The sequence below is a fragment of the Notolabrus celidotus genome, chromosome 11 (assembly GCF_009762535.1).
Source record: "Notolabrus celidotus isolate fNotCel1 chromosome 11, fNotCel1.pri, whole genome shotgun sequence".
NCBI classification, from domain to species: domain Eukaryota; kingdom Metazoa; phylum Chordata; class Actinopteri; order Labriformes; family Labridae; genus Notolabrus; species Notolabrus celidotus.
Genome location: NC_048282.1, coordinates 11,798,867 through 11,822,690, shown reverse-complemented (window position 1 = coordinate 11,822,690; position 23,824 = coordinate 11,798,867). Strand labels below are relative to the sequence as shown.

At 42.5% G+C, this 23,824-nt stretch overlaps 2 protein-coding genes across 6 annotated transcripts in view; both read right to left on the bottom strand.

The window, feature by feature from the left end:
• Window positions 1-2,146: 2,146 nt before the first annotated feature.
• si:ch211-251b21.1 (uncharacterized protein LOC571720 homolog) lies at window positions 2,147-15,717 on the bottom strand. 3 transcript variants are annotated; one of them, XM_034696122.1, is made up of 10 exons: window positions 15,604-15,717; window positions 15,424-15,499; window positions 11,413-11,444; window positions 9,743-9,922; window positions 6,387-6,610; window positions 5,207-5,304; window positions 4,700-4,917; window positions 4,405-4,624; window positions 2,663-2,913; window positions 2,147-2,582 (listed from the first exon to the last, which is right to left on the bottom strand). In XM_034696122.1, the coding sequence occupies exons 2-10, from the start codon at window positions 15,485-15,487 to the stop codon at window positions 2,484-2,486; spliced, it is 1,386 nt and encodes a 461-aa protein (XP_034552013.1). In that variant the 5' UTR covers window positions 15,488-15,499; window positions 15,604-15,717; the 3' UTR covers window positions 2,147-2,483. The 3 variants fall into 3 exon arrangements, with proteins under 3 accessions (XP_034552013.1, XP_034552012.1, XP_034552014.1); XM_034696121.1 differs by lacking the exons at window positions 15,424-15,499; window positions 15,604-15,717 and having other exon boundaries at window positions 11,413-11,544; XM_034696123.1 differs by lacking the exons at window positions 9,743-9,922; window positions 11,413-11,444; window positions 15,424-15,499; window positions 15,604-15,717 and adding an exon at window positions 7,811-8,087.
• Window positions 15,718-21,032: 5,315 nt separating this feature from the next.
• plch2a (phospholipase C, eta 2a) overlaps window positions 21,033-23,824 on the bottom strand; it is a 78,206-nt gene continuing 75,414 nt past the window's right edge. For all 3 annotated transcript variants that reach the window (XM_034695417.1, XM_034695416.1, XM_034695415.1), the window contains one exon: window positions 21,033-23,786. Coding sequence is in view for 1 of the 3 variants with exons in the window: in XM_034695415.1 (XP_034551306.1) it covers window positions 22,138-23,786 (1,649 nt within the window). In the remaining 2 variants the exon portion in view is untranslated. The remainder of the gene's footprint in view (window positions 23,787-23,824) is intronic.

The following is a 23,824-nucleotide window of genomic DNA, read 5'->3' as shown; positions in this document are numbered from 1 at the left end:
AAATAAAAGTTAGAGACAGAACGTTGTGGGTCAGTTAGGAGCTCCTCTTTTGGTCTGCGTTTGTCTGAGTCCTCTTCGTGTACACCGAGAGGACTGTGTGTGTTGCTGCTCGTCTGCTCTCTACAGTAAACAATCATTGAAGCAAGCATGAATGAAACTCTGAGGAGCACCAAGAGAAATCCAACAGCACCCCCAAGTGGTCTGAAACACTGAAAGCTTCAGAGAGAAGATAGGTAGAGAAGAATGTTTAACCAGCTCGTTGTGCAGGATCAAATTATTCTTATTGTCATCAACATTTCACCTTGAGTGCATCATTGCATTGTTTTGCATTTATCTCATAATTTAAGGACTGATCCTTGAAAAAAGGACACATCCATCCTTAACTGAAAAGAACTTTTCTTGACGTCCATAATCGCTCAAACAAAGACTTTCTGTTCATTCTCCTCCACTGTTACTGCAGTTACAACATGCTAACCACCTGCTAAAGAAACAAACACACACATCACAAACAGTGACACCAAATCACCAGGGAAGCTATCACACACACCTTAACACTCCACCTGCAGGCTCCCTCTCCACTGGCCCCAACCGATTCAGATCCCGGGCCTGGCAGGAGCTTCATCCTCTCTGCTGCTGCACGGTTAAACAAGACACCACAGTAGCTTTAGTGTGCATGTTCTGCATATGTGGGTTGATATTGTAATAAACCTAGCTTTAAGTAGCCAAATTATAACCTGGAGTGTCAGAACAGAGGGCAGAAAGAAAGACAGAGCACATCAGAATCCCGACAGGTTGAGACAAGACCCTGACGCAGAGGGGTCTTGTCTCACCCTGAAGGGGTTCTACTTCCCATAACTACCTGCTAACCATACATTATCCCGGCTACTAACCTAAAATACAAACAAAAAACATTGATTCAAGGATTATTTTATTGATCTAAAATGATTCATGTTTAAGTTTTTTAAAATATAGTCCCAGTGATTCGAAGTCAGTTAGCGTTACATGGTGATGGATTCTTATTTCCCTGTTTCAGTCGATTCAACATGAACCTGTACTCATTCAGCTCTCCTTCTTCTCTGAGCTCTGCGGTTCACACACCTTTAAAAATAAACAAGGGAAATGTCACAACTTATAACACTGCTACTATCATCACCACCGCTCATGATTTAAGTTTCTTTGTGGCAACTTAAAGTTGCAGCAAACTGCTCCACTAGTTGCTAGGATAACTGGACAGGATCCAACATGATAATGTCCGTTTTGTTTAGCCTGCTGCATTAGCACGCTGGCGCTCATGTTAGTGAAAGTTAATAACCGTTGTCCAGGGGTTTTGATCAGAATCAAGCATCTTACACAGCCGGAAGATCAGTAAGAGAGCCGGGTAATACTGTAAATTACAAACTTTTATTTAGGTCACTAAGGTGCCATCCAGCTATGGGCGGGGTCAAAATGTCTGCGTCATTTTCTTCTCACTACCCTTCATGGCCGTTACTCAAAAAGGGCATCAAACCAGCATCAAAACCTGCACGCCACAGGCCACCACAACCCCTTAGGGCCCTGCAACTCGCAAACTACACTGCAAATCGTCACACTCCACCGCAACGTTAATAATGGCACACCGAGACGGCAGGTATGGATAAACATCCACAAACACTGTGGCTGCACTGCTGTATCTAAAATTTACATATACAAACTTCCACAACAGTAATAATTCTGAGCGGGTTCTTTGTCTCGCCCATGACAGAAGAAAGTTAAAACAAGCACTTTACTCTCCCAGGGTTCGACACCATTCCCCAGGGTCTGAGCTTGGCACTGGTCTGGCACTTGTCAGGTTAGAAGCAGGGGAAGCACATGGGTCCAGCGCTGGAGGTCTCCTGGTGCTGCAGGAGACCTGGTACCTGGCTGAGAAGCGGCTGTAGCACTCCCAGTCGCCCTGCCTAAAGCCGGAACCTCGTCCTGCAGCCCAGCTCCCTATCTTCACAACCGGCAGCCCTAACTGGCATGCGAACCACACCCATGCCCCGTAAATGAGTGCATAAACCTGACTTAGCCTCAGCGTGCAGGTTGTAAAGATCTGCTGAGATGTGTCTCTAAAGAAATGTCCAGTATGCACAGTGTGTCGTATTATGAATGCTGAAACAGGACAGCATCGGGGAGAAAACAGGCTTTATTCAGAGCCAATAGAAACAGTTACAAAATGATGACAGTTCAGGATGAAATATACAGTAGGAACATTAGTGAGAGGGTGTGATGTGAATGTCTCATAATAAAAACTGAACTGAGCAGCAAGCTAGCTATCAAAGTGATTAATATCTGCTAGCTCTATTTCCTTTTGATCTGTGCTAAATACTCTGCAGCTGCGAGTTAATGTTCACTAAGCGAGTACAGAGCAGCCTGAACGATGACTATACATTCTGCTAGCTACACAAACAAAGAGCCGGTGTGTCTTATGAAGCAGGGCTCAGGCTAACATGTAAACTTCCACTTTAGGCTTTGCTTTTGTCCGAGCTGTCCCCCTCTGTGCTCTCCCCTCCTCTGCCAAATCTCTGGCTCAACTCTGATGTCAACACCGAGCAACACGATTTCTGAAAGAGACAAAGAAGTTCAGGAAACGTCAGGCTGTAGAAACATCACAAACACTCACTGATACTTATATGTTTCCTACTTTGCCATCCTTGGCCTGGTTGCGAGCCTTGGAGAGGAGCTCCAACAGGGCCAGCAGGAGCCCGACAGCCAGTCCCAGACCCAGCATGAGGAAGAGGCCCCTCAGGTCTTTGGAGTGCAGGGCCTCAGAGGCAGGGGTGCTGTCTGTACCCAAACAGCTGCTGGCCCACCACTTGTCACGCAGGTAGGTCAGCTCCCCGGACTCGCTGAGCTGCAGAATGGCATTGGTCAGGTTTTTAACAAGAGGGGAACCTGGGGAAGGAAAGAGAGCTGGTGTCAATAAGGCAAGATGAAAAAGCTCTACATCAAACTAAATCTAAGAATAGAATTATTTTAAGTCCCAGAATCAGCCTGTCAGGCAACACACAATCCTCTCGACTGTCTTTTGTATCCTTTTAAGGAATAAACAAAGAACTGCACCTTCTCAGAGCTCAAAGAGTAGCTTTCTTTTAAAGAAGTATCTGATTTTATTTACAGATAAACCTCCTGGTCAGTTTCTAGAGGTTTTCACCAACCAAAGAAAACGCAGCGACTTCTCTACCAATAGCATTTTATCCACAATCGATGTGTGATGTTTGGTCTCTTGACAGCTGGAGTCCGGAGACGGAGGTTTTCTCCTGGTGATTACTGAATCAATGATTATCCTCCACCTCCTCTCCTCATCCATGTTGTCTTCATCGGCCTCTGAAAACTTCCAACCTGTTGGCTCCAGGCCTGGCTCCGCTCAACTTGACGTTTTTTTTGTTGTAGTTAAGTGAAATACGATCTGGTGATAATGGTGACACAGATTCTTTCCCCCATTTCAAATCACAACTCAAAACATATCTGTTCAAAACCGCTTACTCCGTCTGACTCCAATTGCACTGTCATTTTGTTATTGTTTCTATTTTTTTCTTACCCCTTGTTAGTTTATATTGTTTTCATTTTTGACTCTGATTTTGTTTCCTTTAATGTAAATTTGTGTATGTATATATTTATATCTGTGCGGTGTCCTTGAGTGTCGAGAAAGGCGCCTTTAAACAAAATGTATTATTATTATTATTATTATTATAATGCAGAGTGTTTTATTTTGAAAATTAACCATATGTTTTAATGTTGTGTTGGTGCCTGACTTCCTGTCCTGCTCGATCGGCTCTGTTCTGTGGAATTTGGCAGTGTATGACTGCTTATAACATTTATATCTTCGGGAAATAGCATCAATATTGAGTCTGTAGAACTTCTAAAACCAAAACGAGGTGCTGGGTGGTCGAAACTGTCCAGTAAATTAACTCTTTTTTCTAATTTTGTAAAAGGAGTGTGTTCTCTGCTTGGCTCTCTGAAGTTGATGTCAGACAAATATGAATAGAATCATGAGGTTTAAATGCTGCACAAGTGTCATCTAGAGGTAGATGTACGAGTATAGTAGAGAGTAAACCTTCACTCTTATGCTGGGTAAGAATGACTGAAGGAAGAAGTTCACAGTTCTTTTTCTGAATCATTTTAACACATTTTTAAAGCAGCCTCCTGTCAAAGATTCTTATTAAAGCTTCTTAAGCCCTTACAAAAACGGTGTGTGCAGATAATAAACATATCCATCTTTTGCAGCCCTCAGGTATCACAACATTTTCATTTGTTTCACCTACAGAAGTTGCTGGATGCATACTTTGTTTTCTGCAAAATGACAGCACACAGAAGAGCCTTACAGTGATGATCCCCAGGTGAATGATAGCATAGGCATAAACAACAAACCCCTAAAACACTCACCCAGAGGTGCAGCAATGGAGTACGCTCTCATGGCGATGACTTCCTGTGCACGGATCAGTGAACAGTACCGAGCCACAGCCAGGTCCAGAGACACGGCTTCACCGATGAAAGCAAAGTTTTCCTCCTGAGCCCGGCGGACCCCCTCCCCCATGTTGGGCACGAAGCTCTTCTTACGCTCCATAGTCTCGTATAACCGCCGGTACACAGGGTTGTTTGAATACTGGAAGTGAAACATAAGACTGTTAAACTTTCAATCAAAATAAAGAAGATTAAATTATTATTTTTTTAAACGTGCCTTAAAGAACGCCTTGGTGGACCCGCCATCCACAGTGCCATACTTGATCACATCCTGGTTGGCCAGGTCCTCAAAGGTCTTGATGGAAACGTGCTTCTCATTTGAGTGCAACATAGAGTTGAAGTTGCCAAAGTAGCAGGCCAACAGCAGTATTGCAAACAACCACCAGAAGGCGCTGACGAGTCGTCCAGACAGAGCTTTAGGGTGAGGACCGGCACCTGAGAGAATGGAGGATTATTCTGTTGTGTATCAACCTCACTCTTTAATTAGAAGGAAGAATTTAAGAGTGTTTTATTTCATTGAAATGTTGCAGGGTGAGTGAGTTATCTGTGAGGGCCCATACATCTTCAGCAGCAGCAGCAGCTGTCTGTCTGTCTGTCTGTCTGTCTGTCTGTCTGTCTGTCTGTCTGTCTGTCTGTGTGTGTGTGTGTGTGTGTGTGTGTGTGTGTGTGTGTGTGTGTGTGTGTGAGTGTGAGTGTGCTTGAGTTTTCTGTGCTGTTGCATTACCTTGCAGAGTCAGAGCTCCTGTGATGTACCAGAAGCTATGCAGCAGAGTGAAGCTGTGCTGCTCTTTGTCTGGCTCTGACCATTCAGAGGGGCTGATCCTGCACAGAGAAAAGACCTCGTTACACACGGTCCCTGAAACCTGATTATTTAATGTACAACAGTCAAAGCCAAAGTGAGGATGTGCGTCCCCTAACATGTAGAAGACCACAACCAGGGGTGGGTCCAGACTTTTTGACTGGGGGGGCACTGACTCATGTAGATGTGTGCAAAAATGAATAGCAACTAAGAGGTAACATATACATGTTTTAAGCTTACCATTTTAAGGACTCAAAATAAGATGTTTGATTAAAGTCACAACTGAAAATACTTAAAAAAGAAAATTGCAAAGACATCTACTCAAAGGGGACATCTCATGAAAAACCTACTTTTTCAGTACTTTACACATATACGTGGGTGTCTGGAGTATTAACTCAATCACAAAATGTGAAATAAGCCCACCCAGTCCTTAATTAGTGGTCCATTTGTGTCTGATCACAAACAATCAGACAGTCCGTTCTGAATCTGCTTGCCTTGTGACGTCGCTAGGCGAGTTATTGTCATTATACCTGCTTCCTCACCTGGTACCTCCAACGTCACCTGCTGAGCCACACCTTCAGAGCAACCCTTAAGCCTGTCATGGATTTTTTATTTTTTATTTGTATTTGTTTTATATTTTTTTGGCCTTTTTGCCTTTATTTTATAGGACAGCTGAAGAGAGACAGGAAATGTGGGGAGTAGAGAGCGGGGGAAGACATGCAGGAGATGGTCGGCCGGCCGGGAATCGAATCGGCGACCCCTGCAATGAGGACTGTAGCCTCTGTACGTGGGGCGCTTAGACTGCTAGGCCACCAGCGCCCCAGCCTGTCATGGATAGAGTCTAATGAGCAGGAACCGCTAGGATGTGAAGAGCTAACGTTTACATGTAGCTGGACGCAGAGTTTATGGAAGGATTCTTTATGTCCGTTATGTCGGACAGTTTTGGACAGAGATGTTCATTTGGCCATACAAAACATCTGTTGGGCATAAGCTCTGAAGCCATATCTGCTTAATAACTTACATTTACCGGCAATAGAACCATTACATATTAACCCAGAAAATCACGTTTAAATTTTGAAATTAATCGATTAAAGCTTGCTCTGACCTGCCCATCAGGAACATGCAGACCCCTGTGAGCAGGAAGGCGATGAGGACCCCGGCCCACATGTCGGTGGAGAAAGGTGACAGCAGGCTGAAGCCGCTCCCCTGCGAGGCCACGTCTTTGCGCAGGATGAAGCCGATCCCAGTCTGCATGAAGGGCGTGGTCATGTCCACAAACTGCTCTCTGATCGCTGTGAGGGTGAGCGGGGCCACAGCCAGGTCTGCTTCCTGATGGACGGTCAGAGGAACAAATCACTTTTCAACACTATTCGATCTACTGAAGGTCTGCGTGTATAAAAACATGGTTAGCTGATTTACTAACTGGTTGCACTGAGGATTGCGTCTGTCAAATGAGCAAAATAGCATGCGCAATCCATTTACCGTGTATGCCTTCATAAATACGAAGAATATATGCAGATTATCAGAATGCGCAAAATACTTATGCTGATGGATTTCATATAACATATGTCATTAGGTTGCCCCTACATGGCGTCCTCTATACTCATTCTCTCTATAACCATTTAGCCTTATTAAGTGGTTTTGACCAATAACAATCAAGTATTTAACAACACCAGGTAATAACAGCCTTTAATGGTCGGCACCATTGACATCTTTTTCAAAGGCTGTGACTTATCTACAGCATTTGTGATGTAGTGTAATGTTTCGTACCACAGTTATTTTGTACACATTAGCACTCCCATTTACCGTTTACCAGTCTTGATGTGTTTAATCCTTCCTTGAAAGAGTGACACGTACAGAGCTCCGTATTTTTTGTATCAGAAAGCAGAATCAGTAATGGAAAATTAGATTTGATTGAGGAATTCAACAAAATCGCATCTGTAAAAACGTGTATTATGCTTCCCTTTTTTTGAATAATCAAGTCTAGGATTAATAGATGAAAGAGTGCATGGGTCAACCAGAAGATGCCCCAGTCACATTTTTACAAATGAGCAGTGTCATGGGTTTACATGGATTAGCACATATTAAAGAAACATCAAGAACAGGGAAAAATAAGTAAAAAATAATTCTGGATCATGTCAAGTATGATATGAAATATCATATGAACAAGGCTTGGCTGCGACAGAGTTAGCACACCAGTGCCAGAAGCTGTTTCCTATTGCATTGTGAAAACTAAAGCATCTCCAAATGATGTTGAAAAAACTACAAAGCCCTTTCTGAAACACAAGTTTTGAAAAAGAAACCCTTAAACAGAGAGAAAAGACTGCACAGCTGCATCAGCAAACATACAAGAATGTCTCTTTCACCCGCCATAATTACTGCTACCAATCCAGAGGGATTTTATAATTCAAAAATCTTGACACTTCACAAAGACTCTATAATTGCATTTGAATGGCCTTTCACACTTCAAAGTCTATTCATTATTTTTTCCTATGACCTGTCCCTGAAATTTATCTTGTTTTTTTTTACCTGGAAAGCCACCTCATGGGAAGATGTGGAATTTTTCATGAAAACATGAAAAATATCCGCTTGGGATGGACTCATTCTCTCCTCTCCTTTTTGCCCTCAAAAACATCCCAGAATAGAGCAATGATGTGGTGCTAAATACACAGAGAAGCTCAAAGAATTTCAGGGGGATTGACAGTTTGGGGACAGTTTTAAATTGAAGAGGCCGATCTAAGGGTTAGTCGGGGTCAAAAAAATAACTTCCAGCTACAGTATGCAGAGACCTTGTGACCAAGAGTGCCAAACCAAACAAGGTAAAGAAGCTCGGGATTACTTCAAACTTTATAACTTACTGTTATGTGAGTCAAAAAGATATGTGAGCCTGTGTGTCAGAGTGAATCTCAAAGACAAGTAGGGTTCAGACTGAGGCAAATATTTGTTGCAAGAGATCCCCAACTGGCCTCGCACTTTAGCTGTGCTACTTGCTACTGACTCCCAACAAATGGAAATACTGCTTGACTTGACAATGGAAAATAACAGCTGATGGAAAGCAACAGGTAAGCACTTTAGCAGTACATGTGCCCTGATTTGCTAATCAGGTGCATACAAAAATAATGATACACTTGAGTATAGCAATGTTTTGTTTTGGGATACTGTATGAGTTCTCAGAAACACTGCACCAGTTCTCTGATAATTGTTTAAATACAAAGATTCATGGATAAGTTCATTTTATGATATGTTTAAAGGAGGAGCTGCAAGTGTAATCTTTTAGCACCCGCAATGTGATTTATCAAACCCGAAGCCAATGTCGGTGTTTTTGCGTCTATATTTAGCACGTTTGAAAGGCAGGTGCAAACTGGCACAGCGTTATGCACAAATGGCTGCGGTCATTGTGGCGAGAAGGAGGCAAAGGTGCAATAACAGACGATGGAGAGAGAGAATTTTCCGTGCACGTGTAGAGACATATCGTCTATCCATCAGTGCCATTTTTGAGCTGCTGGATGACCTAAGGGCTGATTTGGAGCCAGTCATAAAAAGGAGCCATGCCATATCTCTTATGGAGATACTCCTTGCAACATTTCATTTTCTTGTGTCTGGATCATTCCAGCGCACCATCGCAGTTAGTGCCGGCATCTCCCAGTGTCCACCCATGCGTAATGAACGTTCATCTCCTGGGCTCTCCCTTCCCTCTTCATTCGCCGGCGGCTCAGTTGAAGGACTGCCACTGAATGACCTCCCGACTCTTGCCAGGGCATTGTCAGCCCAGACACAGTACTGACCAGCTGCCCTTAGTGTCCCGGCGGAGGGCACGCGCAACACTGGACACAGCTCTCACCTCCTGTGCAATGGCCGGTAACCCATCCGTCTGATTTCTTTGTTGCTGCAGCAACTCTCGATCAATGTCATGATAACAATCTGGACGCCTGCGGGGCTCTGCTGAGGTGTTTTCTGATCTGAGCTAATTTGAGTAGTGCAGTGGGAATTGTCGGACATGTGATGAAGATTCTCCATTTAAGAAAAAATAGTCTTATTTTTTAAGGTCATGACGGACAACTTACAAAAACACTTTTCAAATAATGAAATCACTTTTTTTCCATTCTCCCAAATCGCGTTTCTTCTGGCAAGGCTGAGATGTCTCTGCTGGAGTTCACCAGTGTGTTTATTTGCCTCCTCCAGCAAGACCTCAGACTCCATGGCTTCAAACTTTCGTTTCCGGACACTCTGCTCCCCCAAACTCTCCATGGTGACAGCAACGTCCTCATTTAAATAGGGCAGTCCGTACCCCTTTTGCACCTGTTATCAGTCATAGTAGATCACCCGCAACATGGCCATTACTGGCAGGAGCAATTTTTTTGTTTGCACACGCAATTTAGCGCTCTTTATTTGGGATCTTAGTAAACAGGCCCTTTGTGTATTGCTTGTTGTCGAGCACGTTTCAGGTGTCAGGTTACTCACCCCTCTGATGACCTCTCCGATCATGCCGTTCCAGTTCCCGTTGGAGTCCATGGCTCCGTAGCGGCTGTCCTTCACCAAATGAACTTTGTACTTGAAGCCCATTTTCTTTGAGAGCTCGGAGATCATGTCGATGCAGTATCCCTCCAGCCCGGGGCCTTTGCTCATTGTGTATGGGTCCTCCTGGGGAAACATACAAACTCATGATAACAGAGAGTGCAGAAGAACTGATCCAAACATGTTACGCTTTGATTTAGAAAGACAAAAATCTCAGGGCTTCTAAGGTTTATTAATGGAGAGATTAAAATGTCAGATCTAAAAAAGAGGTTATGAACTGTTTTGAAAAATTCAAATTTTTGCCTATTTTTACATCATTTTGTTCTTAATTTGATCACCTAAAGCTTCATTATACCTTCTGTTAGAGATGTGCAACATTTTTCTTTCTAGGTCTAAAGATGTAGCTGATTATTTCTGAGCGAAATCTCTAGAGAAGATTATTTATGTCAGAAACAAGCCGCTTAACTGGACTAGAGGTTTATTTTACACATTTAGAGTAAACAAGGTTTTTATAAACCAGTCACAGATATGATATGAGGGGCAAATTGGTTCATGCTTTCTGCTCAAAAAGGACGTTTTGTTCTCTGTGCTGCTCTATTGTCTCTGCAGAATTTCAGAGAAACGACTGACTGAATTTTCACTGAACTTAAGTGCAAAACATGAGCTGAGACGTACCTCCCTTAGATAATAATAATAATAACAATAATAATAATAATAATAATAATAATAATAATAATAATAATAATAATAATAAGAGGAAAGAAACTAAAAGACAACAAAAGAGAAATGTGAGTAAGACAAATAAAAATAAATAAAATAATGTTGGAAGAATAATAAAAAATAAGATAAAAGATTAAAAACAATAAAAAAATCGGAAACATAAAATATTACAAGAATAAAATTATAATATTTCAAAATAAAATGATGAAATCCTGCCAGTGATACAGCCTGAAAAAGAATAAAAACATGAAAACAAAATAATTCACTTAAATTCCTCTAGTTAAAGAAACATTTCCAGATATAAAGAGGCTGTGCTAAAAGACGATTGGACGATGAGCCTCAGCTTGGTTTTCACTCTGTAGTGTCTTTCAAGTGTCCATAAAAAATTACGAACTCTTGATCCTGACTCAGAGTGAGTTTGCTTTAACAAAGTGAGTTTAGTAGGGTAGCTACATCGCTTCATTTAGATATTTATGGCCTTTCATTGTCATTTTCAAATCCTTCATATCCTCTGATTGCACCTCATTTTACAGATTTTGTTTTCAACATTATTATTCATATTCCTGTTTTTACCTGATCATCTTCCTTCCATGTAATATTTTGTTATTTTCTAATCTTCTTTTTTATGCTCCACGTAAAAATGCAGAGAGTGATAAAATGGAATTGAGTTAAATTGAAATGTCTTAATAAGTAAATAAATGCAACTAATGCAAGTTAGATTTCTTTGAACCAACATGTTTTGATCAGAGTCTAAAATGTGAGCAGTGCGTCTCATTAAAGGCCTGACTGGTTAAAGAAAAACAACTTCTTCACTCCACAAAGACTGAGCCGCAGTGACTGGGGCTCACAGCTGCCACTTTGGCTTTGGACTCTATGAACACACAAAGAGAGAATACCTGTATGGTGGTGATGGATAACTCCTTGGCATCTAGAATGGAAAACACAAGCAGCACAATAAATTCTGGGTTGTTGTAATGAAGTGAGTTAACATAATCAGGCATGAGTATCAGCACAGATGATAGAGGATTAAGTCTGAGCCAGTCCTTTGGTTTCATGTCTACAGGCTTATGTGCTGAGCGCCTCTGAAAACTAATGAAGCGTTTGGTTTCTTTGAGTCCCTTCATGTGTTTTTCTCTCAGTCACAGCAGTAAATAAGCCAAACAGCCAGCGCAGGACAATGGCAGCGTTGTTGTTTCTGAGACCTGGAGAAAAGAGGCTTCAGTCTGAGGGGACAGTTTTGAACTACAAACTGGGCCCCTGTGGAGGGGATCAAAGCGGGGACCCTCTTTTAAGATGTGTTTCACCCAAGATGCAACCTCCTGGGATCAAAAATGCAATCACCAAATACTGCAGTTCTCTGAGTGTCCACTTGAGGCTGACTCCTAAAGTGAGTTGAACCCCAAAGAGCCCCATGTTGAAGTCCAACATGGTGATGGTTAGCCCATAGTGCTGTATTTACAGAGACTACAGCCCTCCATGCATCGACTGCTGGTTAATCTTCTGCATATCTACCCTGCTCTCCACTTGCCTTTAGCTGTCCTTTCAAATTAAAAGACCCCCCCCCCCAAAAAAAAAATAAAAGCCTGGTTAAAAACTGATATGGCTCCTTTTCTCTTCATGATGTCTGTGTAAGCAAGTACTTTTTTAAAATCAAATTAAGGCTTGGAGTTATCCATGATTAGGGGCGTGGCCTCTTTCAGTAACAGGTGGGAGCTGCTAGCTTCATGCTAGGTGTCTGAACTTTAACCTCTGGGCTGTGTTTTTGATATTGGAGCCTTTTTGAGATTTTTTTCTAAATTATTTATTCTATATTATTTATAAATAATCAAATTATCCGTCTGTGTTTGCTTTTAATCGGACTAACAGCCTTTGTCGGGTTGTTCACCTACAGATTGCTCTCTTACTGGATATGCAGGTTAGCGAGCAGCGACTCTGCTACATTCATTAGTTCACTTAGCTTCTTTAGTCTGATAAATACAAATCTTCTCAAAAACAGTCTCATTCTGTGGAAAGCTCTGTTTCTGAGCAGCTCATTGGCACGCTAAAAAGTTAGCTTTGATAGCGACGCCTTTTGCAACTCTAGCTCTTACCTCATGACCATATATGGGCATTTCTGGCGCCAGAAAATCAACATGGCAACGGTAAAAATGCTAAAAAGCCAGAACGGGCAATTCCTTACTTTATATACCAGTAAACAACATTTATTATTGACAAAGTTATGTCTAGATCTTGTTCTTCAGTCCCTTGTCCATCAAGAAGTCAGTCCCCCCCCCACCCCCCACCCCCCACCCCCACCTCTTCCCCCGACATTACCCCTGACACTCAAGAGTTGTTTTCTTTTGCATAGGACTGTGACCAAAGGCATTCCCAGCGTGTCCAGCAGGCCCTAACATGCCCTGCCAGGGTCGGTCAGTGAGAGGAGGGGGGGTAAGCGGAGGTGCCAGGGGTGCAAGTTCATTATAATCGCATGTGCAAACAAAAGCAGGCCCGGTGGGGTCATATAAAGCCTGTGACACCCCATCAGCCCCCTCCAGAGAGGATGGCAGGACCTACCATGTGCGGAGATGCCTGTCAGTTCACGGCCTGCCCACAGAGCCCCCTCCCCCGACAATTAATTGATTTATCACACTGCTTTCTGGACCTCAGCACGCTGGCGGCCCCTCCACTGGTGAGAAATGGGACGCTGCCATGGTGGACGGTGCCCCCTCTGTGTTTTGATGGGACGCCAGCAAGGCAAACGGAGGGAAAGAGTCCAATGTGAGAAATGATTTGGGAGCGTGACCCAGATCTCAAGGGTCAGCCAGAGCCTGCTGAGCTTTAACTCTGCAGACAGTCAGCAGAGGGAGGGCGGCTCTGTGAGGATGAAATGATCCCATTGGCTAAGGGATGGCTTAAAGCTTGAGTAGGCAATTTACTACTGAAGGACTGTTTATTATAATGTTGAAATTCTCTTTACATCCTAACAGCGATCAATCGATCAAAAGCCCCAACAGTATGAGAGTTAAAAATCAGTATCTGCTGCTGTTAGGATCTGAAATGGCTGTCTACCTGTGCACACACAGCTCTTACACTCATCTCAAAGGAGCAGGCTCGTCCACATGCTGCAGTGCGAGCTAAATGCACCGTGCTCTTCAACATAATGCTCTCATATGATCTCATCCTGCACCGAAGACGAGGCAGTGAGCTTTTATCTGCTCTGAGAGTGTCTTAGACTTCCGAGGCACACTCCAGCTGATTTCCCTCAAATGTACCACCCCAGATTAACAGGGTGGAACCCCCTAAAGTGACAGCTGACCAATTAAAAATGCTTCACAGAAAGTTGATTCAATGGAAGAATAAATGTCACTGATAAAATATTAAGTATAAAATGTGAGTTCTGTAGATTGGACCCGAGAAGAAACAACATTTATGGATAAAATAACTTTCCGGACTTTTATAAAAAGGTCAAATCTCTTCTCTCAGGATCCGAGCTGATCCCTGCATGGCTTGCAGCCTGGTTTATTGTCTGTTAAGGTCAGCTTTGGTTACTCTGGCCAGCCTGACAGCTCCATGCCTCTCACAATGACACGTCTGACCAATAAATCCATCAGTCACCAGCAAAGAAATGTGTAGATTATTCACTTACATGTAATGCAGCAGTTTTAAAATGTCCGTGTGTTCAACAACCACATTAGGGCAAATAAAAAAAAACTGAAACTTTGTTAAAGCTGGGGTATGCAACTTTAGAGAACCAACGAATGAAGTAAAGGACAAAAGTTTACGACATCAGAATGCAAACATATCAAGCAAAACTGGACTGGACCGACTTATTGATATAATAATTATAAGTTTAATCTTGTTTAACTGTGAAACTGAGCTTGAAGGCTGCTTAAAGACCACTCTTGTTTTGATTTTTTAAACCAACCAAAAGTTTTCACATCCTTCATTTCTGCTTCATCATCCAGAGGATGCTGCTTCGTCTTTTGAAACTGGATGACATCAACAGGTGCACAATCGTCCATCATGAGAGTAAACCCACAGGATATTTAGCAGAAATAATCAACTTCCTGAGCTAACAACCTCAAAAACAAAGCTGGAAGCAAAGCAGGAATGCTGTTAATCCCAGTGTTTAAAGCTGCTGTGCAGACTGAAATCCCTCAGACTTTCAAAGCAGCGTTGACAGAGCAGACTGTGCCCGGATTTTACAATCAGTAACTTTTTTAGCACTTCAGATAAAAATTAAATCAATAAATGCATGAAAAACATCATGTCTCATTTAGAGTAAAGTTTTAAATTCAAACCAAGAGTAAAAAAAAACAGGTTTTAATCTTTATAATAGAGACGGTGATGCAAATAAGCATCCACCATAAACACCATGATACTTCATCAGATGGCTGTTTTCACTGTGTCTGTGTATATTATATCAATCCCTTTATTTGGGATGATGCAACTTCATCAATATCAGCATTCTGGATCGCCTCGGGATTTAATCAAATATGGAGTCTAACTGGTGAACATTTGCTACAGCAGGTCATCTTTTATTATCTATCAAGAACAATTTATGTGTATTATTTTTAGGTTTAGAACATGCATCATGAACACTATGCAAAGGGAAACATCATCTGAGCAGTTCTGAGTTAAAGTTTTGGACCTGTGAGGCTGAAAGTTCAAAGATGATGTTTCTTCTGTTAAAACACCATGAACAGTTTAATCAAACATGTATTTATCACTGAACAAAGAAGAGCCTAGTGATTAGGGATCAGGTTCAGACATGCAGAGCGTCATGTACAACAGTTTTTATCTGTTACAGTAAGCAGCTTCTGGAAATAAAGAAATGTTCTGTAACTAAGAAACAAACCCGACCACCTTAAAATGCAGATCCACATAACCCTCCATGTGAGGCAGAGCCAGGTGTGTTTCAGTCTTACCTGCAGTGACGTGCCATGCAGTCAGAGCTGCCACACAGACCAACAAAGACAAGCAGCTCTTCATGTTTCCTCAAACCTAAAAACATAAAGCATGATTCACGTCTCTAATTTAAGAAATCCAGCAGAGAGGACGTCACTTCTTTAACTTCAGTAATTTCAGAGATGCTCAAAGTTCCTTACCTCAGTTCTGTCAGCTTGTGCTAGATGGACGACTCCAGACAAACGTGTAAGAAAATCACAACAAGTCTTGCAAGTGTGCAGAGGAGTGGGTTGTGTGCACACAACAATGTAATGGGGGGGTTTATATGGGGGGAGCACGGGGGAGGAGATATGAACCTCAGAGGGAGAATAAACTTGTTGTTTGTTGGGCAGGGGTTTGTGAAGAGATATCAAATTATTACAACCAGATGTTTTTCTCAGAAAAGTGTTGTTCAGGGTCATCACAAATATTTAAGTTTTAGTGTTTCTTCCTCCCACTCCTCGATCTGATATCAAGAAACAACACAAACTGCATGAAACATACTGTATTCATTGTTCTGTATTATAAATGCTGTTCTGGGAGTTTTGAGGTCAGTCAGTCCGTTTTTGGCCGACAACATTTTATGACCTAATGTCATGTCAATGTCTAATGGTGCCACATTTGTTTTTGTAAGATTACGTAACAGGATCTTAGAAAGAGGGAGCTGTGGGGGTGGGGTTTAGGGGGCCCTCGGTGAGCTTATGGATGGATGGATTGGACGTCCCAGAGAAGCAGAGGAAGAGAGTTTTGTTTTGGAGTGCACTGGCTCGTCCTCCTGTGTTACGCTAAGAGACTCCTGAAATATGTCAAACGTTAAAAGACGGACAAACCATCAGCTTGTTGCAGCTATTACAGAGTTAAAGATCAGAGGGTTAAATAAAAGTAACCTGAACACGTCTGGCATCCCTCCTCCATTGTTTTAACATGATATAACAGCTTTACTCTGATCCACATTGTTTCAAAAGTTAGATTATAGTTCTTCTTTAAGTCCCCCCAGGTTTCACGATTAGTCTAAAACTAATTTATTTGCACAAACTCTTCAAAAACAGGCAGTGATTTCGTCTTGAAAGGAGGGGCTGAATTCATTCACTGTGAGACAAAAACATTCTCTCAGGCCTGAAGTGCTAGACGGGGCCTGGAGGTTGCAGTTGAGAGGCCAAGCTGTGCCAAACTGTCCGGATAAATACGGCTTAAAGGGGGACTCGCTGCTTTTCTCGGAATCCTAATGAAGCCGTCTTTTGTGTTTGTGTGCTGGCTGGAGGCGAGTCTGCAGCGCTAAAATGAGCATGTCGGGCTTCACAGAGTCTCACAGAGCCGAGGAAGAGGACTGGCAGTGTGTGACAGATCGCCAGAGGTGGCCGTCATCTTTGGAAACCACAGAGTCTGACTGACAAGTCCGAGTCCTGAGAAAGCACCCAGGGGCAGCGTGGAGACTACAAGCTTCAGGATGTGAGGAGTTTCAAAATAAAGGGTTAAAGTTGACAGAAGAGACTGACGTAAACGGGATTATGAAAAGTGACACTGAAACTAATTTAAGAGGGGGAACTGAGATGAGAGCTGATGTAGTGATTTTTAACAGACACAGGCCTTTTCTTCTTGTCACAAGTGTTTCCTTTAAGACTGACAGAACTAGGAAATGTTAAACTATCATATTATGTTAATCAGTTGTACGATACGATACGATACGATACGATGTATTTTATAGTCCCCGTAGGGAAATTTGTCTTTGACATCAGTGCTGCACGTTACCTGCTCCTACAAAAATCACCACAATGACACAAGAACACATAAATAAATAAGAAAAGTACAATAAATAATACACATTCATACAACACACAGCATACTCTTAAAGAGAGAGCACCATGACACTGTCCCCGCCCTAACAGGCCAGTTGTGTTAATAACATCTATCCTACTGAGTTTATTTGTGTAGTTTCCACTCAAATTCTCTCATTACACTTCATATAAGCCACACTGACCTGACACATCCAGATATGAATCTTATATCATGACGTTAAAAGCCAAAAATAAAGACTGATTTACTATGATGAGTAAACATGGCTGCCAGTGCAACAAGCAAAATGTTCATCATGTTTTATGAACTTATCTGGCGGCCACTTTTACTCATTACATTTAATCAATAAATCTCATACTTTGGCCTCTAATATCTTAACCTAAGAATGACATCTGGACTCGTCGGGTCAGCGTGGCTTCAACTAAGTTTCAGGAGACATTCTGCTGCAGCATGGTGAAACAGTGGTTAGTGCCGTTGTCTCACAGAAAGAAGCTTCCAGACTGGGCAGGAACCTTTCTGTGTGGAGTTTGCATGTCCTCCCCGTGCACACGTGGGTTCCTCCGAAAAACATGCTTGTTAAGTTAACTGGATGCTCCAAATTCAATCAACCAATCAAACAAGGTTTATTTATAGAGCTCCTTTCATACAAATCAAATCCAATTCAAAGTGCTTTACAGCGATTGAAAAAATTAAAATTAAATATGTAATGAGTAAACATAAAACAGAAATGGATTGAGTAGAGACTAATGCACACAAATTTCAATAATTTTTAAATATTTAAGAAATAAGTAAAACAAAGATAAAAGATAATTATTTCGAGACAATAAAAAAGGTAAAGATAAAGATAAGAGATAAATAAAAATAGAAAAAAAACAAGTAGTTAGATAATAAAATTGAAGAGTTAAAAATAAATGAAACATTATAATATCAAAATAAATATGTGACATTAAAATGGTGAATAAAAATAAGTTATGAAAACACCTACATCAAAGCCAGACTAAATAGATGAATCTTTAATTTACTTTTTAAAGTTTCAATATCTCTCAGAGTGTCATGGAAGAAAGCATCGTCACCAAATTTTCTGTTCTCCTCTGAGGAGCAGCTAAAAGAGAGGAGCTGGGGGATCTGAGAGGCCTTCCTGGCTCATACACTAAAAGCATCTCTGAGATGTTGTCTGGTACGAGGCCATGCAGTGATTTAAAAACTAGTAAAATTATATTAAAATCAATATGAACAGAAACAGACTTCAAAATCCTCTGGTCTTTGTTAAAACTCATGCTGCTGCATTCTGAATTAATTGGTTGGTTTATTAGTGTAAGTGTGGGTCAACGGTAGTTTGTCTCTACATGTTAGCCCTGTGATAGGCTGGTGACCTGTCCAGGGTTTAACCCCTCCTCTCGCCTAACGACAGTTGGGATAGACTCTGACCCCCCTAACTCTAAGATAATGGACAGAAACAAGACAAACACGTCGACCACCATCTGTAACTATCTGCTGAACCTGCACAACACAGGTGTGTATGTGTCACTATGGGTTTAAACAGATCCTGAATGACTGTGATCTGTCTTACCTCTGGATCACACAGGAGTGTAACAACATTAACTGTTGAACAGAGGCTTAAAGATTAGTTCATGCAAAAGTGGCAAAGTGAAGAGAGAAAAATGACATCATGCCAGTTTTATATGTAGAATTTAAGCAAGATATAAAACTGGAGAAATATTTGTTATGTGAGAACCAAAAGTATAGACAGGCTGTATATCATTTTAGAGTGAATCAGGATCCCTGAGGTCATGGGAAGATATAAAGGCCTGGATCGAAAACAGAAGATCTGTAATCTCTGTAATGATGATCGTAGGGTGACGAGCACCATATTTAGTTTGAGTGTAAGAACGTCAGCATTCTGAGTTACTGAAAGAGGTTCAAACCAAAGTATTATTTAAAACGTCCATCTGCATTTAGTTTAATTCTGTTATTGTATATTAGGGTGTTTTCTGAAGAATGTCCTTCCACTGTTTAATTAAGATTTCAGCCGGGCCGTGTGCCATCATTATCTGTATTGTGTGTTTTGTCCGTGCTCCATACCATTTGATCATGGTCTGAGTGTTAGTAAATGAAACAAATGTAAAAAGAAAGAGACAGCTGCAGTGCTGCTCAGCAAAGTGTTGATCAATTAAATGATTTTGCTTTAAAAACTGCTAAAAAAAAAACAACGTGATAAATATATTACTTACTCTATGATCTGCCATCTTATTTATGGTCTTCATTGACTCAAGTTGTCAGTGGCTGTAATCTTCAGTCCCATGGACAAAATCTTTGTCATTCACTCACTCTGTTTTTGGTAAAAGTGCTGTTAATGTTTTTGTTCCCTCATCCTGGTCTGAGCTTCAAGCTCACCTAAAACTGGGTTGTTTAATTAGATTGGACGATTTTAAAACTAGATTAAGAATCATCTGATCAGCTTGTGCAAATGTTTTACTGCTTAACACTGCTAATCTATTTATTGACGTAACAGTTACGCGTTATTGTTTGTTGTTTTGTCTTGTTCTATTTGTGAAACTTTGTATGCTGCTGTCTTGGCAAGGATTCCCGTGTAAAAGAGACTTTGTATCTCAAGGGGGATATTCCTGGCAAAATAAAGGTGAAAAATACAAAATAAAAAAATTTAAATGCACCATATACATTAAAACATCACTTCAAGAAGAAAAACACATTGATTTTTTTTTTTTTTTTTTTTTTTTGAGGTTCCTGAATGTTTTCTTCTTCTTTTTCTTTATTTGTGCTGCATGAATTCAAGGTTTTAGTTTAATAAAAAGCATAAAAAGGCTGCAGACATTTCCAAACATCCTATTTAATTTTAACTATTTATACCATGTGTAACATGTATATAAATCTTGCTTTTTTAATGTATCTATTTGAATTTTTTTTATTTGTACTCTATTTATTCTTCTCTTCTTGTTCTACTACCTGCGACTATGTCTGTGTTGCTGGGGATCAATAGAGTATCCTATCTTATCAGACAATGCTGAGAGCATCGTCAACTATGGAGTCAGAACACTGCTCGGTGTTGTTTTCTACATATAACGTTTCCAAAGTCAGCTCACAGACAACATACAGTATATGCAGACACTAATATATATGTGTGAGAGGCTGATACTGACCTGATAATATCGGACAACATGACAGTTGTTCTGACTTTGGTGTCGTCTTTACTCCTGACTTGTTGGCACTGAGGACTGTTTTTTTACAGAACTGATCAGTGCTCTGAAAGTGAGCAGATGGATTCATGCAAACTTTAGAGGAAGTCGATGCCAAGAGATTCCCATCGACTTCCTCTAAAGTTTGCATGAATCCAACACTAATGCTGTCAGTTGTATTAGGTTACATTGCATAGAAGAATAACACAAACCTGTACGAGTTTAAAGAAAGTATTTTTAAGGCTGCAAATTAAACCTAACTTGGGTGGTGAGGCTTGCTGCAGAGGTGTTTTTTTCTCTTGTCTGGTTGAGCGTGACGCCTCTCGTGTAGCTTCAGGTCTTTGTTCTGGAACGTTCCCCCTTCCTGCGGGAGGTCTGTTTTTCTGCCAGAGAGGTTGAGAGAGGTGATGGCTGGTAAACACAGACCCAAGCAGAGTCCATAATTAGAGTCAAAGCAGGCTGTGCCAAAACCAAGGCCAAAGGCTTTACATGTCCGTTTGTGTAAGGCTCAGTTCAACGGGCTGGTTAACGACTCGGCTTTGTCTCTGAGCTCAGACAGCTGCTGAAAGATGATTGAATGTAATGAGGCGTGAAACAAGCAATAATATTCATTTGAGATTTATTCAGGTCATAATAACACAGTTTGGATTGATTTAAATATTGTCCCTAAAATTTTGCACAAACAACAGGCATGGCAGTGCAAACATTACAGCAGGCCGACGATAAACGTGCTTCGATACGGATCATGTCCATCTTGGATTTGACTACTAACCAATGAGAACACAGAGTTTCAGACTTGATGCTCCTGCAGTGACCGCCGTCAGATGATTGGAAAAAGAATGAACCGTGTAAAAAGTCTTAGTGGAGTAAAGCAGAGCCTTAGGATAAACATTACAGTGCAGCATAGACATGCAGTCGACTAAAAAACTCGGCATGGAGCGGTCTACCACGGCTTCAACGTACAGGCTCTCAGTGCTGTGACATGCCACGGAGCAGGAGGGTCAGAAAATGTTGGCAGTTTGGTCTGATTACAACAGGAGCACGACACAGACTACAAATGAAGATCCTGCATCAGAGAAATATTACTTTAAGTTCTTTTAGCGCAGACAGAAGGAGAGCTTTAAGCATCAGACTGTACATTATCCTCAACGTGACACCATGCCATCATTTTCAAAATATTGCTAGTGGATGGGCGGGCGGATCGTAACGCTTTGATATAAAGTCTCTAATTTAAACAAAAGGATTACAGTTTGAGTAAATCAAATAAAAAGACTCAGTAAAAATCTTGATCTCTAGTTGTGTTCGGTTGCTACTGTACGCTCAAGTCAAGTTCCAAAAAATACTCAAACATGAGAGTAGACGAGGGTCAACGTAAACAACTATTTCAAAACTCCACTAAATACATTCTGGCGACTTTCTAACGTTTGGTGCAAACAGACGACAGAGCTGTAGAGGCAGAGAAGTGCAGCTCTTCAAGACGGAGGAGTGTTTAAAAAAAGATCTCCAGGTGAGGAATTGATCGTTCATAGATTATTAAATGAGTGAGTTTTCTTCAGACATCGACACAATCTGCAGTTTTCTGAGAGAGATTCTGCGAGATATGCAACTTTTCTAAAAAAGATTTCTACTTGAAGAAAAAAAAAAGAAAGGAGTGTATTCCAAGTTTCTCGCTGCGTCTCTCACGCTCAGTTCCAAGTCAGCCAGCTCTCAGAGTTTGAGCATAAAAAAGACTTCACTGTTTTCAGGGTCTGGGGAGGAATGGGACTGTCTGGGCGAGGGGGTGCCGAGGGGAGCGAGCTGACTCAGCAGGTCCTGGCTGGTGCAGGGACTCCGGGCCACGCAGCACGCCCCTTCAGGATTCCCCCGCTCCTCAATGGGGCTCGCACCGCTTCCACTGCCAATGCTACCAGAAAAGCTAAAGCTGGCACTTCTGCCCTGGACCAGGCCCTGCAGCCTCTGCCTCTCCTGGGCTTTCTTGGCCCTGTTTGCGATGTACCGCACCCGGCTCTGGCTCCTGGAGGAGGTCCTCCGCACCAGGGTCTCGTCCTCGGGCTCCTCCTGTGGCTCTGCCGGTCTGTGTTTTGGGGAGAAGTCGCTGGGAGTAAGGGGCTCAACATCTGTCAGCTTACGGAGCTGTTCCGTCAGGTCGCTGGGTGCTCGAGGTTTCTGCAGGCCGCCCCTTCGGAGCTGCTCCCGGGCTGGCCTGACGATGAAGCTGCGGCTGATGCTGCGGTACTTGCTGTCAAAGTTGCAGGAAATGTCGTCAGAGGTCAGATCCCCAAGGCTCTTGGACATGGAGGCTGCAGCGGTCTGTGGTGCAGCTGGAGGGGACAGCTTGATGGAAGATGACTGCTTGAGCCCTTCCATGTAGAGCCGGCTCCAGGTGTGCCTCCTTTGAGTCAGTCTGTTGGGGGAGTCCAGAGGAGCCTCCTGGGGGGGCTGAAGGGGGCGGGGCCTGAGCTCATCATTATCACTTTCATTTTCTTGCAGATTGGGGTTGGACTTGCTCTTGCTGACTCTCAGGGTGTCATAGGAGACTAAAGCTGAGTGGCGGCAGTTGGCCCAGGATGCGTCGCGGGGGCTGCTGGTCGTGGGCAGACTGCTGAGGCTCTTTCTTGCAAGGTTAGGGAGCGACAGGTCGATGACCGTGTCGCTGGAAGAGATGCTGGAGGAGGAGGACATGCTGTCTCGGTGGTTGCCTGGCTCTAACTTGCTCCACAGGCGGTCGTTCATGGTGGCGTCCATGAAGACCTCGGGTACGGCTGACTGGACCTGATCAGCAGAGTCTACAGAGACCCGGACATGACCCTCACTCTTTGCTCTTCTCACTGGAGCGTGTGACGGCAGGTTGCTGAACAGCGCTCTTCTGGCCTGGGTTGTCTTTGCTGCTGGGGCTGCAGGGGTTCCAGTAGAGTCTGCAGCAGCCTCTAATTCTAACTCTGCTGCATCATTTCTCTTCTCAGTCAGAGCTTCGTGGTTCTGGCTCTGGTTTGGGGACTGCTCCGTAAGCCGAGGAGTACTTTTGTCGGTTTGGGCGTCTTGGCTGCACTGTGATGCTGCAGCTTTCTCAGCAGGGGTTTTAAGAAGGGGGGATGTCCTGGACTGGGCTGGAGACTCCTTAAGGTCTCTGATCACCTTGATGGGATTGTCCACTGCCCCGTTTAAAGGAGCGGTCATTGGGGAGTTAGCATTTATTGCTGTGGGTGTGGAGGACTGAGGGGGACATGACGGGTGATAAGGAGACAGGATTTCTTCAGGAGTGGAGATGGAGCGGATGAAACGGTGGTTCCTGGCCTCTTCAGAGTTTAGTGCAAGAATTGGAGGAAGGGGAGCTGGTCTCTGCTCTGAGGAACGGTCTGTGGAGAAAAAAGCAAGACAGATATTTACTTAAAGC

Excerpts from the sequence above, each read along its gene's own strand:
- si:ch211-251b21.1 (XM_034696121.1), bottom strand. The coding sequence starts at position 11,517 with ATGCCTGATTATGTTAACTCACTTCATTACAACAACCCAGAATTTATT. Across the intron at positions 9,923-11,412 it reads TATCCATCACCACCATACAG|GAGGACCCATACACAATGAG; the intron begins GTATTCTCTCTT and ends ATGTTTCCCCAG. Across the intron at positions 4,625-4,699 it reads CCACCAAGGCGTTCTTTAAG|TATTCAAACAACCCTGTGTA; the intron begins GCACGTTTAAAA and ends TTTCACTTCCAG.